At 42.2% G+C, this 15,087-nt stretch overlaps 2 protein-coding genes across 2 annotated transcripts; both read left to right on the top strand.

Annotated features, from left to right (window-relative positions):
* On the top strand, nucleotides 1-2,425 carry LOC108695550 (E3 ubiquitin/ISG15 ligase TRIM25). The gene has a single exon (XM_018224134.2). The coding sequence runs from the start codon at nucleotides 262-264 to the stop codon at nucleotides 1,825-1,827; it is 1,566 nt and encodes a 521-aa protein (XP_018079623.1). The 5' UTR covers nucleotides 1-261; the 3' UTR covers nucleotides 1,828-2,425.
* An 8,076-nt stretch (nucleotides 2,426-10,501) lies between these two features.
* LOC108695543 (E3 ubiquitin/ISG15 ligase TRIM25) lies at nucleotides 10,502-13,670 on the top strand. The gene has a single exon (XM_018224126.2). The coding sequence runs from the start codon at nucleotides 10,837-10,839 to the stop codon at nucleotides 12,628-12,630; it is 1,794 nt and encodes a 597-aa protein (XP_018079615.1). The 5' UTR covers nucleotides 10,502-10,836; the 3' UTR covers nucleotides 12,631-13,670.
* Nucleotides 13,671-15,087: the final 1,417 nt, after the last annotated feature.

Genomic DNA, 15,087 nt, shown 5'->3' with positions numbered 1-15,087 from the left:
TAGAAACAAGTGGCATTCAATTTACTGCAGAATTTCAAGCACAATTTCTTCTTCTGAGGTTTGTAGTTCAAGAACAACATTCATTCAACCTTTCACCAACATTTCCCAGAGATTATTTTCTTGCAGCCACTGATTTTACTGATCCTCACTGTATTCAGAACGGAGAGGGTTAACTCCCAGGAGTACAAAGTGCTGTTTGTCTTTGATAAACGGGAAAGTTCAGTTTCGTTTCTTGTTCAGTTGCTGTTCCTGCTCTCAGTGATGGCGTCGGCTGATCTGAGAGACGAGCTGAGCTGCTCCATCTGCCTGAGCATTTATACTGATCCTGTATCCCTGCCGTGTTCCCATAACTTCTGCCGGGTCTGTATTGGGACAACATGGGACACCCAGGAGGGATCTGGGGCTTATTCCTGCCCTGAATGCAGACAGGAGTTTAAGGAGCGCCCTGCCCTGCTCAGGAACAGAACTCTGGGGAACATAGCAGAGCGATTCTGTCCAACTGAGACCCAACTGGGGGAGACTGGGATCTTCTGCACCTACTGTGACTCCCATGTACCTGCTGTTAAATCCTGTCTCCTGTGTGAGGCTTCTCTGTGTAATAAGCACCTGAGGGGGCACAGCAAGTCAGCAGAACATGTACTGACTGAGCCCACCACTTCCTTCATGGAGAGAAAATGTTCTGTACACAAGCGGATCCTGGAGTTTTACTGCTGCGAGGCCTTTATCTGTGTGTCCTGCTGTCTGGCCGGAGAGCACAGGGGCCACAGGGTGGATCTGCTGAGTGAGGCCTCTGAGAAGAAGAAAGAGACACTGAGGAAAGTTCTGGAGAAACTGAGGCCAGAGAGAGAGGAGACTGAGAGAGGAGCCCAGAGACTGCAGGAGCGCAGGAGAGAAGTGCCAGAAAAAGCAGCCGGTGAGACAGAGAGAGTCACTGCCCTGTTTAGAGACATCAGGGAACAGCTGGAAGCCCTAGAGAAGCGACTCCTGAGTGACATCTCCAGCCAGAAAGAGAAGCTCTCACTCACACTCACTGATCTGATGGAGCAGCTGGAAATAAAGAAGGACGAGCTGTCCAGGAAGATCCGTCACATTGAGGAGCTGTGCAACATGGCAGATCCACTCACTGTCCTACAGGAACGGGAATCACATGGAGCTGCAGATAATGAGGGGGGCAGAGAGAGACATGATATAAAGGTCCCTGCTGTAGGGGATCTGGATGTGGATCTGATCTCAGAGACATTACTCACAGGCTTAGCTGCCATTGCGACTGGGGTAAAGGGAAGGATCAATGAGCAGGAGGCTACAGACCTGTTACTGGATATAAACACGGCTCATAATTACTTATCTGTATCAGGGGACAGGAAATCTGCTTCCTACTCACTAACAGAACTACATTACCCACAATCCCTAGAGAGATTTCAGAATGAGCCTCAGACTTTAAGCAGCAGGAGTTTCCCCTCAGGGCGACATTACTGGGAAGTGGAGGTCAGTGAATCAGGGGACTGGATGGTAGGGGTGGCCTATCCCAGTATAGAGAGGAGAGGGGGTCAGTCCTGTATTGGGAATAATAACAAGTCCTGGTGTTTGTACAGATGGAATAATAATAACAGATATTTAGTGGGACATGACAGTGAATGGACACAGTTACCCCACGTCCCTTCCTGCAGGAGAATCAGGATCTCATTGGACTATGAGGCCGGACGTCTGTCCTTTTATGAGCTGAGTGAGCCAATCAGACACTTACACACCTTCACTGTCACATTCACTGAGCCCCTCCATGCTGCATTCTATCTTTATAATGGTGCCTATGTGAGAATCCTTAAATAAGTCCCTGCCCAGGGCTGGATCATTGTTACCAGTGAATTAACCCTATTAAACCCTATGATAGAATTACCACCATTCAGAATACACAGAAATACTGAATAAAAACTGATCAGTTCAGCCCTGCTAAGTTTCTTTTCCTTATCTCCTGGCTGCCATCTTACATCAGTACTGAGCAGCTTCTTACATGTGATTGGTCAGTTATTTATAATGTGTGGGTATGAAAGACAGAGAATAATAAAGTAAAATTATACAAGAATCCCAATGTTAGTGCTCAGGGTGCTGAACAGCCTTGAACTTCTAACAGTGGAAAAACAAACCCTTCCCTGCTCCCAGATTCCCTTTATAGGCTACAGGGAAATGCAAGGAAAAGTCCAAACTGCTAAAAGGACAGAATTACTCAACTTGACTTGTGTAACTGTATATGGGAGGGTTCGGCCCATCTCACCACTATAGATAAATAACTTGCCTTTTTTAATTGGGTGACTTTTCACTTATCTTGTGACATGGCCTTGTATTTCCTGCAAGAGCTTTAAAGGGGACCCGCCACCCACAAAAATTATTCAAAATCCTATTTTATCACATTAGTCAAGCAAAATGAACTATAATTACACTATATAAATGATTTGAATCTTGTTTCCTTTAGTCTGGGAATTCATAATTATAAGAAGCAGGAAGGGGCCATTTTGTGGACACTGTTATTAAGACAAGACTTGTATCATCTCAGAATCTTGTTTGTGCACCAGAATGGGGGACCTGATGTCCATCCCCATGTCCTGGTTACACAATTAAATGGTGAAGAGATTGGGGGGAATGTGGGGAGAGCAGTGACATGTAGGAAGCGCTGAATGGAATGTGAAAGTAATTGCCTAAAGCATAGAGGAGGGGCAGACAATATTTGATTGACAGCTGAGATGTTTAACTGAGTTTACAACAGCTATGAACGCTTTAATAAAAAATAAAAATTGTATTTCATTTTAATTTGAAAAGGACTTTTATTATACAGATTTTTGTGTCTGGGTGACAGGTCCACTTTAAATATTGTTTTTTATCCATATAATAAAGGGTTTGCATGTCTTTATTGTGATTCATAATAAAATCTGATGATATTTCCCAGTGATTCTCTTTGGGTTCTTTCTGTGTTGCTGGTTCCATAACTCATAAGGTACATCACCCCCATGACTGGAATATTCCCAGTGTCGGACTGGGACACCAGGGGCCCACCCAAAAACCTTTGACTAGGGGCCCACCAATTAATCTTAGACCAGGGGCCCACTCTTAGTACTATTATTCTTCCTTTCCTCACTCATCTATTCTCCTTTTCTTTACACACTATAATCTATCATTCCATCTATTTAGCCACTTTGTTCTCATAGAAATAGGGAATGGCCATGAAATAGGCCACATGTCTAGCAGTATAAGGGGCCACTGATACCTGGGCCCACTGGGACTTTTCCTGGTATCTCTGTGGGCCAGTCCAACACTGAATATTCCCATTAGCCTTTCCAAACTCCTCCCCCTTGCATGCTATTGGACAGAGTCCCTTATGGGACTGCACAGACACTGACCTGCACTAACTGAGGAACCAACACCAGTGGATAGGGGTCCAGCAGTAATATTCACTTCTCTCTTGTGAACCAGAGAATAATCCCCCACCAGGAGGACTTTTATGCCAATTGTTGGAAATATGTCTAAAGTAACTATTTTTGATTTGAGAGTCAATTTTATCTTCAGAATAGCGGTATGTAAATGGGGCCTTATGGCCCAGGCTTATGTGAATTACAACATGTCATGTTATGAGCAGACTTTTAATATGCCACAGTGAGGAGACAATCTGGTGAGATATTTACATTATATTGATGACCTGTTTTTAATCTGCAATGTTTACATTTCATGTTAAACCATTAGAAACCTTGGATACTGTCTGATTTGAGGAGGCCACAAAAGAAAATGCCCTGGGGTGTTAATTGTACCGAAAAGACATAGATTAGAATAATCTTCTGTACAATAGCAGCTTTCCTCCCCCGAGTACTAACAAGTCATTACTATACTCGCAATTTGTGCAAACTGTGTGTAACAACTAGAGATGCTCCAAATCCAATATTTGGGATTCGGCCAAACACCAGTTCCTTCTGGAAAGATTCTGCCGAACACAGAACTGAATCCGAATCCTAATGTAGGGGCAGGAAGGAAAAAAAGACAAAAACATTTTCCACTTCCTTCTTTTGTGGGAAACAATATGTGGGACAAACAAGTAGGTGTTTTAAAGAGAGAGCACGAGAACATATTAATCACCAGACATTTCTCAGAATGAGAGAAAAAGTATTACTTTTAAATACAACGCATTGAGAGGGTCTTCTTGCAAAAAAGAGGTGGAGATTTAAGTAAAAAAATCCTACATCAAGAAACAAAGTGGATTTTTATCCTGGGCACAAGATTCCCAAAGGGAATGAACAATCAACGTGACATCTCATGTTATATATACGTTTATTGTTCAAGAATTAGTTTATAGGTGCAGTAAAAAGATTTAAAAAAAGTTACCCACAAATAGCCTTAATATAATATTGTAATCTCTTTGTGAGAAAAAGATGACAAAATAATACTTTGGTTTTAATTTAATTTTTATTGGATTGTGACACCATTAATAAAGTTGTTTTTCTTGAATATTTACCTCACAGAGGGAGTACAAAGATGGCCACTAGGAGTGTGTCATGTGATACACATCATCATAGTAGGTTGGGTTTGTCTTGCATTTTTCCCTCCCCTCCTTTTTAACTCAAGGACCAGATTGGCAGAATTTTTTAAATACCCTCTGAATGGTTAATTCAAGTACAAATGTGATTGGTGGATAAGAGTTTATATACCTTGTATGTGTAATTTACCAGTAGCCTATGACTAAGTGTTGTGAGAGCATGAAATGCGTAAGGCTGTAATCCACACTTGTACTTCAATAAAGACCTTTTTACTACAACTGCCTGGAGGATCTGTTCTTTTAGTACCTGCCCTGCAAACAATACGGTGATGTCCTCTCCCTTATGCTGAAGGCTTGGAGCCGAGCACCTGAACCTCCTCATTCACATGGTGAGTCTCTCTAAAAATAATTGATTTATTGATGATATTGGGATGAAAAGTCACGTCATTTCCCTTCCTAATTTCATATGCAAATTAGGGTTTGGATTCGATTCAGCCAAATCAGAATTTCGTAGCGAATCGAAACTGAACAAATTGGCCCATCACTAGAAGTTGTGAGTGAAAGGGTAAGCGTAGATCTTCTATATCAGATTTACCATTAGCTAAACACTATGGGACACAGAAGCCAAACTTTATCTTGTGCTGGAGACAAGGAGAGGGGGTTACTGGGACCTTAGACTCATTCAGACAGAGACATTTTGGAGTAGAACTAGTGATGGGCAAATTTGGCATCAGTGTCTTGTTTTTGACACCGGCATCCATTTTTGGCGAAAATGCGCCGGTGTCCATTTTGTTTGGACGGCTGCAAATTTTGGCTGGCGAATATTCGCAGCAGTTTTTCAAATGTATTTGCTGGTGGAGAATCCTGGGAATTCGCCGGGAATTCGTGCCTGGCGAATAAGTTTGCCAACTACAAGAGGTCCTCTGCACTCAACCCATTATCAATATATTTAAGACAGAGACATTTTGTGCTACTGCTACTAAAAAATGCCTTACCCTTTAAACAACACAGGGATTGTTTGTCCATATATTGCAATATATTTAAGCTGGCCAACTACGTCAAACTCATCCCATATCTGGCCAGTCCTACGCTTAACTTTCATCTGATTCATTAGACTTTGACGTAGTTGGCCAGCTTAAATATATTGCAATATATGGACAAACAATCCCTGTGTTGTTTAAAGGGTAAGGCATTTTTCAGTAGCAGTAGCACAAAATGTCTCTGTCTTAAATATATTGATAATGGGTTGAGTGCAGAGGACTCTTGTATTTGACTATATGTATTTTGTGGTCACACCCTCATTGCACCCCCGCCTAATGGTTTTAAAAAATAGTGGTGAGCACAACTTTCCCTTGTTTGGCGAATAAGTTTGCCCATGACTAAGTAGAACATTATATTCCTAAATGTGTCTCCAGGTAATTTTGGTCTGTGAGTTTGGATCGAGGCTGCTACTGTGAAAGCTTTTTTAAAAAAACGCCTCAGGTTCTAATAGATCAGTGAGGTAGGTACATGTATAACAGATACAACCCTTCCACCACCGTAGAGACAGTCCAGCAGGTTGTAGAGAAACCAAAATGTCCAGGGAGTAAATATTAAGCCTGAATCTCTTTCAGTAATGTGACCCCTTCACGTTATGCCCCTCCAGTTCCCACCAAGCTTTAGGTGGAGCACAAGGCTGTTCTTTCTAACTGATCTGCGCAACATATGTTCCTAGAACTTGCTATAATAGATGCTATCTTATTGCTGTTTAACCTCATTCAGGGGGTCCCTATTGCCTCATTTTTCCTAAAGTGTTGGTTCCTTTAGATTAGAGCCTGAAGTCTTTACTAGGCCTTGTCGAACCCAGGCTCCTCAGCAGATATTAACCTCAGTCAGAAGATGAGACCAAAGAGGAACAACTGGGGCTTCCCAATCACTTTATTAAAGGAGACATTGAGGATAAGTGAACCCCCCTAATCTTGTGGCAGTGCTGTGACCACTTCCTGTGGGAGAATGGAGAGACGCGCCCCACCCTCATTTTAGCCTGCAGTTCTCATATAATCATATTTTAGGAGGTAAAATACACTCAAAGTGATTTTTTTATGCATCATTACATATTGTAAGGTTAGAATGAGTAATATAACTAAAATAAAATATCTCCTTTAATAGACAATATTTGCCCTTTAAATACAGAGGATTGTGTATGTGGGTGGGAAGGGAGCAGGTCTAATGTTTCCAGTTAAAGCAAATGATTCCTACACCTCCTAGTAACTGATTGCAGGTGAGAGTTTGAGCCCAGTCACAGTTACTTTCTCTCTACTCAGTCGGGCAGTGTTTGCTGAATATACAGATAGTAACTAGTCGCCCAGAATAAACCCCGAGCCTGGAATGTGGGGCTATAAAAAGAGCTGTTTTTAAGAGAAATAATGAAAATTGTCTCAGAATATCACTCTCTACATTATACTAAGATTTAACAACCCCTTTAAGGGCAGAACCCAAAATATTGTAGTTTGAGTGCTCGCACCATAGTCATACCATCCCCTGTTCCCTTGCACTTGGTCTGAGCAGTAATTTCTTCGGAATTCTGTGGGGTTGTTCTGTGACCATATAAAGGCACAAGGCTGCAGGCTGAGTTATACAGGGAACTCTGAGTATCACTCATGTATTATAAGGGATAATGTACCCCCTACTGTAAATGATAAGGATATTAGAAGTCACTGAGGGGTTGTTCTGTGACCATATAAAGGCACAAGGCTGCAGGCTGAGTTATACAGTGAACTCTGAGTATCACTCATGTATTATAAGGGATAATGTACCCCCTACTGTAAATGATAAGGATATTAGAAGTCACTGAGGGGTTGTTCTGTGACCATATAAAGGCACAAGGCTACAGGCTGAGTTATACAGGGAACTCTGAGTATCACTCGTGTATTATAAGGGATAATGTACCCCCTACTGTAAATGATAAGGATATTAGAAGTCACTGAGGGGTTGTTCTGTGACCATATAAAGACACAAGGCTGCAGGTTGAGTTATACAGGGAACTCTGAGTATCACTCATGTATTATAAGGGATAATGTACCCCCTACTGTAAATGATAAGGATATTAGAAGTCACTGAGGGGTTGTTCTGTGACCATATAAAGGCGCAAGGCTGCAGGCTGAGTTATACAGGGAACTCTGAGTATCACTCATGTATTATAAGGGATAATGTACCCCCTACTGTAAATGATAAGGATATTAGAAGTCACTGAGGGGTTGTTCTGTGACCATATAAAGGCACAAGGCTGCAGTATGACTAATACATGAATGATACTGAACCACCACCAAACTACACATGAACCAGGAATGGAACACTGTAAAACCTGAACTGTATATCTCACGTGCATGCAATCATTTCGGGATCTCTATCCCAAGGTTAAAAATATGATATTGACATTACTCCAAGTACTTGGAGCAGGTTGTTAGCCATCTTAAAAGCTGCTATTACCCCCTACTTACCCCTAATGCACCCCCCCCCCCAAGGCTGGGAAGTACGAACAAAAGGGGAAAAACCTGTATGTAAGTTGTGTTTCTATTTCTTCCCCCTTTTTCATATCTTTACCCTTACTCCTCTAAACGAGACAAGCACAAGGTATTATATATTGTTTTTCATACGGCACCACCCTGGGGGACCAGCCAGTTGTACATTACGCTGAACTAACAAAATGGTACTTAAATGTTTATCAATAAATGTGAAGGGACTGAACACCCCTCACAAAAGATTATTAGCCCTTGCCTAATGCAAACATCAAATTGGGGATCTTATTTGGAGCCAAGAAACACATTTCGGTACAACAGACCAAATGCAACTAGAGAATAAGCTTTATACAATGTCAGCTGCTGCTACATCCAAAACAAACAAAAAGAGGACAAACCCTCTAACAGTATATCGACTCCCGAGATAGTAAAAGTTTTCCAATATAAGTTGGATTTGCCGACACTTACACCAGGAAAATTCCCCACTCTAACAGCCCCAATCACAAAGGTGGAGGTTCAAACTACAATTAAATCCCTCCCACTTAACAAAGCTCCAGGCCCAGAGAGAAACACAAACAAGTATTACAAAACCTTTGCTCCTTTGCTTACTCCATATTTAACAAAAGCACTAAATGATGCAACTTCCACAGGGACATTCCCTAAAGAGATGTTATTATCATATATATCAACGATCCCAAAACCTGGTAAAGACCATACTAAATGCCTAAACTATAGTCCAATATCCCTCCTAAATGGAGACCTAAAGATTTACACAACCATATTAGCTAAAAAATCTTTTTTACATAATTTAATATATAATGACCAAACAGGCTTTGTGAAGGGCTCAGTAGTATGACTACTCTCACCCAATTGCTACATAACACCCCAGCATTACTTTTAGTGATTGACGGGGAGAAGGCATTCAACCACATAAATTGGTCCTATTTAACAATGTTAATGCAAACATTTCCTATCTCCTTATCATTAATTACTGCAATAATGGCACTATACTCATGTCTGACAGCCCAAGTTAATGTGCACAGTTTCCTATCACATCCCTTTTACCCAGTGATCCCCAACCAGTAGCTCGTGAGTAACCTGTTGCTCCCAGTGGCCTCAAAGCAGGAGCTTATTTTTGAATTCCAGGCTTGGAGGCAAGTTTTGGTTGCATGAAAACCAGGTGCACTGCCAAACAGAGCCTCAATGTAGGTTCACAATCCACATAGGGGCTACTAAATAGTCAATCACAGTACTTATTTGGCAGCTGAAGAACATTTTTCATGCTTGTGTTGCTCTCCAACTCCTTTAACTTCTGAATATTGCTCACGGGTTCAAAAGGTTGGGGATCCCTGCTTTTACCTAACAAATGGGACCCGCTTATCTATATCCTTGTTTGTTTGAAATATTAACAGAATTTGGTAATATGTCACATTATAAACTAAATACCACTAAAACTCAAGCCATGCAGTAAATTTGCAGTTAAATACCGTTTAACAACTCCTTCTTTCACCCACTGCAGAGACTACTGATGAATTTTATTTGGAGCTTGAAAAGACCAAGAATGTCCAAGGATATTATGTTCATGGGTAAAAAAAAAGGCAGGTTTCACATGCCCCAATTTACAGAAATAATTTAAAGCCACAATACTGGACCAAGCACCATCAAATGGTTTGATATGGAATGTTGGATTTACAAACCCCAGTTAAACCACCCCCATCACAATGGAATTTCTTAAGAAATGACATTGGTTAACCTTGGAAGCTCTGCCAAGACCTATTAAGACTACTCTGACAGTCTGGTAATTGGTGTGGTCAAATAAGCTTATCACAAGGCTACCAGTGGCGCTGGCACCACTCACAATATTAAAAGGACCCAAGTAGACCCAAGTAGACGACCTATATGACATTAATGGATTGAGGACGTTCTCAAATATCCAAGAAAAATATAGTCTGCCGAGTAACCAGTTCTACGCAATCGCCATTACCAACTCATGGTAACTAACCACCCAATAAAATAAGAACAATGATGCCTGTCATCACCATATACGAAAAAGGGTACAGTCCTGGCTTACTAACTTCTAATGCAGAAACATGTTTTGGAACACCTACCTGCTCTACAACACTAGGACAACAGAATAAGTAGAGATATATGGGAACGACTGTATAAACAAACACCAATATTCTCCCACTCCTTGAACACCAAGAACTGACAATTAAACTGATGTATAGGTGGTACATGACCCCAGACAGGATTCACGCAATATACTCAAATGCATCAAAACAATGCTGGAGATGGGAGATTGACTCTCTACTCCACATATTGTGATCATGCCCAATCACACAAAACTTTTGGTTGCAAGTCCAACAAGCTATTGAGTCTCTTACAGGCCTAAATATCCAACTCAGCCCTGCTCTGGCACTATTAGTCCTTTTCACAAAACAAATAGATAAAAGCCTCAGATGAACTATTTTTCAAGTACTTCTAGCCCCAAGTCACTTATCAATAGACTGAATAAGTAATGTATTATATATTTGTTAAAAAGGGACCCCACTAAACTGAAGTGCCACCAATTTACTGCAGGATTTTGTGCACAATTTCTTCTTGCCATCCAATAGCCGTTAGCTGGGTTGTAGTTCAAGAACACCATTTATTCAGCCTTTCACCAACATTTCCCAGAGATTATTTTCTTGCAGCCACTGATTTTACTGATGCACTGTATCCGGAACTGAGAGGGTTAACTCCCAGGAGTCCAAAGTGCTGTTTGTCTTTGATAAAAGGGAAAGTTCAGTTTCATTTCTTGTTCAGTTGCTGTTCCTGATTTCAGTGATGGCGTCGGCTGCTGATCTGAGAGACGAGCTGAGCTGCTCCATCTGCCTGAGCATTTATACTGATCCTGTATCCCTGCCGTGTTCCCATAACTTCTGCCGGGGCTGTATTGGGACAACATGGGACACCCAGGAGGGATCTGGGGCTTATTCCTGCCCTGAATGTAGACAGGAGTTTAAGGAGCGCCCTGCCCTGCCCAGGAACAGAACTCTGGGGAACATAGCAGAGCGATTCCTTTCTGCTCAGCCCGAGCCGGGGGAGACTGGGATTCCCTGCACCTACTGTGTCCTCTCTCCTGTACCTGCTGTTAAATCCTGTCTCCTGTGTGAGGCTTCTGTGTGTGAGACCCACCTGAGGATGCACAGCAAGTCAGCGAAACACGTCTTAATAGAACCCACAATGGACATGGGGGACAAGAAATGCTCCGTCCATGATGAACCCCTGAAATATTACTGCTGGGAGGAGTCTGTCTGTGTCTGTGTGTCCTGCTGTCTGGCCGGAGAGCACAGGGGCCACAGGGTGGAGCTGCTGAGTGAGGCCTCTGAGAAGAAGAAAGAGACACTGAGGAAAGTTCTGAAGAAACTGAGGCCAGAGAGAGAGGAGACTGAGAGAGGAGCCCAGAGACTGCAGGAGCGCAGGAGAGAAGTGGCTGAAAAAGCAGCCGGTGAGACAGAGAGAGTCACTGCCCTGTTTAGAGACATCAGGGAACAGCTGGAAGCCCTAGAGAAGCGACTCCTGAGTGACATCTCCAGCCAGAAAGAGAAGCTCTCACTCACACTCACTGATCTGATGGAGCAGCTGGAAATAAAGAAGGACGAGCTGTCCAGGAAGATCCGTCACATTGAGGAGCTGTGCAACATGGCAGATCCACTCACTGTCCTACAGGAACGGGAATCACATGGAGCTGCAGATAATGAGGGGGGCAGAGAGAGAGAGGATTCATTGTTCCCATTATTGCCTGTTTTTCTGCCTTGGCGAAAGGGAAAGAACATACAGATGAATAGAGACAGGTTACAAGAGAGACATAATATAAAGGTCCCTGCTGTAGGGGATCTGGATGTGGATCTGATCTCAGAGACATTACTCACAGGCTTAGCTGCCATTGTGACTGGTGTAACTTCAAAATTAGCCCGTCATTTGGGTACATCAGCAAGTGGAGGAGAAGGCTCAGAACTTTTTGTGTCATTGATAAAAACAATACCAAGTATTTCCCCATTAAATTCTATTACTAACAGTAGATTTGACCCTGTGTATGGGCAGGAGGCTACAGACCTGTTACTTGATATAAACACGGCTCATAATCTTGTATCTGTATCAGGGGACAGGAAATCTGCTTCCTTCTCACTAACAGAACTAGATTACCCACAATCCCCAGAGAGATTTCAGAAATATGCTCAGGCTTTAAGCAGCAGGAGTTTCCCCTCAGGGCGACATTACTGGGAAGTGGAGGTCAGTGAATTAGGGGAGTGGTGGGTAGGGGTGGCCTATCCCAGTATAGAGAGGAGAGGGGGTCAGTCCTGGATTGGGAATAATAACAAGTCCTGGGGTTTGTACAGATGGTATAATAATAACAGATATTCAGTGGGACATGACAGTAAATGGACAGAGTTACCCCATGTCTCTTCCTGCAGGAGAATCAGGATCTCATTGGACTATGAGGCCGGACGTCTGTCCTTTTATGAGCTGAGTGAGCCAATCAGACACTTACACACCTTCACTGCCACATTCACTGAGCCCCTCCATGCTGCATTTTGTCTATGGGGGGAAGGTGCCTGGGTGAGAATTATTAAATAAGTCCCTGCCCAGGGCTGAATCATTGTTTATAATGTTTATCTGTTCTGACCCCCCTGTTACCAGTGAATTAACCCTATTAAACCCTATGATAGAATTACCACCTTTCATGATACACAGAAATACTGAATAAAAACTGATCAGTTCAGCCCTGCTAAGTGCATTTTGCTTATCTCCTGGCTGCCATATGTTACATCAGTACTGAGCAGCTTCTTACATGTGATTGGCCAGTTATTTATAATGTGTGGGTATGAAGGACAGATAACAATAAAGTAAAATTATACAAGAATGCCCATGTATCCACTGATCAGGCCGGGCCCATAGAAATATTGTATAAAAAATCACTTATGCTCTAATTGATGCTTTAATCTAATTGATGTTCTTCATCACCCAACTGCCCCACTTGTCCAGTGATGCTCTTCACCTGGGACATTCAGCCAAGCTAGCAACACTGGAGCACATTCAATAAACAGTATATAGGGGTATTATAATCCTGTGATCCTTTTTGATGCTTCCATACCTGGTGGGGTACTGGGGTACTATCCCTTACTAATCATCTCTGTGAGGGGACAAGATGACCAAGCTTATCAGCCTCATGTTGTCTCATGTTTGAGGTGAGATATAACAGATGGAGCTGCCTCTTGCTAGACCTGTACTACAGACAACATGTATCAGACCCTTAGATATTGGGTAAGTGCTCAGGGTGCTGAACAGCCTCGAACTTCTAACAGTGGAAACATAAACCCTTCCCTGCTCCCAGATTCCCTTTATAGGCTACAGGGAAATGCAAGGAAAAGTCCAAACTGCTAAAAGGACAGAATTACTCAACTTGACTTGTGTAACTGTATATGGGAGGGTTCGGCCCATCTCACCACTATTTGTATAGATAAATAACTTGGCCTTTTTAATTGGGTGACTTTTTACTGATCTTGTGACTGTGACAGGGGCTTGTATTTCCTGCAAGAGCTTTAAATGTTTTTAATCCATATATTAAAGTATTTGCATGTCTTTATTGTGATTAATAATAAAATCTGATGATCCAATGTTCTTTTGCGTTCTATTGCTGGTTCCATAACTCATAAGGTACATCACCCCCATGCCTAGAATATTTCCATTAGTCTTTCCAAACTCCTCCCCCTTGCATGCTATTGGACAGAGGGCACTTTGGGACCCACATACTGTTCCCTTAGGCCTTATGGGACTGCACAGACACTGACCTGCACTAACTGAGGAACCAACACCAGTGGATAGGGGTCCAGCAGTAATATTCACCTCTCTCTTGTGAACCAGAGAATAATCCCCCACCAGGAGGACTTTTATCCCAATTGTTGGAAATATGTCTAACGTAACTATTTTTGATTGAAGAGTTAATTTTATCTTCAGAATAGCGGTATGTAAATGGGGCCCTATGGCCCAGGCTTATGTGAATTACAACATGTCATGTTATGAGCAGACTTTTATTATGCCACAGTGAGGAGACAATCTGGTGAGATATTTACATTATATTGATGACCTGTTTTTAATCTGAAATCTTTACATTTCATGTTAAACAATTATAAACCACACATCGCTAAACCCCCAAAACAGGTAACACAGAAGCCAAACTTTAGCTGTTGCCTGAGACAATGAGACAGGGGACTGGGACCCTATGCTCAGAGAGTAGATTCTGGTTTTTAAATTTGGATCTAGGCTGCTACTGTGAAAGCTTTCAAGCAAACGCCTTAGGGTTCTAATCACAGTAGATCAGTGAGGTAGGTACATGTATAACAGGAGACAGTCTGGACGGTTGAAGATACAACTTTAGGTTACATCTCGTGCCAGATTGCCAGTTTGTCAAGATCATGTTGCAAGTGCCACATCCTGAATGGAATTCATTGGGCTGCATGGTTTTGTGTCATCTGCAAACACTGATACATTACTTACAATACCCTCCCCTAAGTCATTAATGAACAAGTAAAAGTGTCCCCAATACTGAGCCCTGAGGGACCCCACTAAGAACCTTACTCCAAGTAGAGAATGTCCCATTAACAACCACCCTCTGTACCCGATCCTGTAGCCAGTTTCCTATCCATGTGCAAACGACTTCATTAAGTCCAACAGACCTTAGTTTAGAAAGCAGCCGTTTGTGGGGCACAGTATCAAACGCTTTGGCAAAATCCAAATAGATCACATTTACTGCCCCCCCACTGTCCAGCATCTTACTTACCTCATCATAAAAAGCAATCACATTTGTCTGACATGACCTATCCTTCATAAAGCCAAGCTGATTGCTGCTCATAATGCCATTCACTAGGACAAAATTTTTAATGTGATCCCTTAACAAGCCTTCAAATAATTTGCCCACCACAGATTTCAAACTTACTAGTCTATAATTGCCAGGCTGAGATCGTAATCCCTTTTTAAATATTGGAATGACATCATCTTTGCTCCAGTCCATAGGTACCAAACCAGATTAAAGCA

The sequence above is a fragment of the Xenopus laevis genome, chromosome 6S, assembly GCF_017654675.1.
Source record: "Xenopus laevis strain J_2021 chromosome 6S, Xenopus_laevis_v10.1, whole genome shotgun sequence".
NCBI classification, from domain to species: Eukaryota; Metazoa; Chordata; class Amphibia; order Anura; family Pipidae; genus Xenopus; species Xenopus laevis.
Note: the sequence above shows the minus strand (reverse complement) of the source record. Positions and strands in the feature narration are given on the sequence as shown.

Excerpts from the sequence above, each read along its gene's own strand:
- LOC108695550 (XM_018224134.2), top strand. The coding sequence starts at position 262 with ATGGCGTCGGCTGATCTGAGAGACGAGCTGAGCTGCTCCATCTGCCTG.
- LOC108695543 (XM_018224126.2), top strand. The coding sequence starts at position 10,837 with ATGGCGTCGGCTGCTGATCTGAGAGACGAGCTGAGCTGCTCCATCTGC.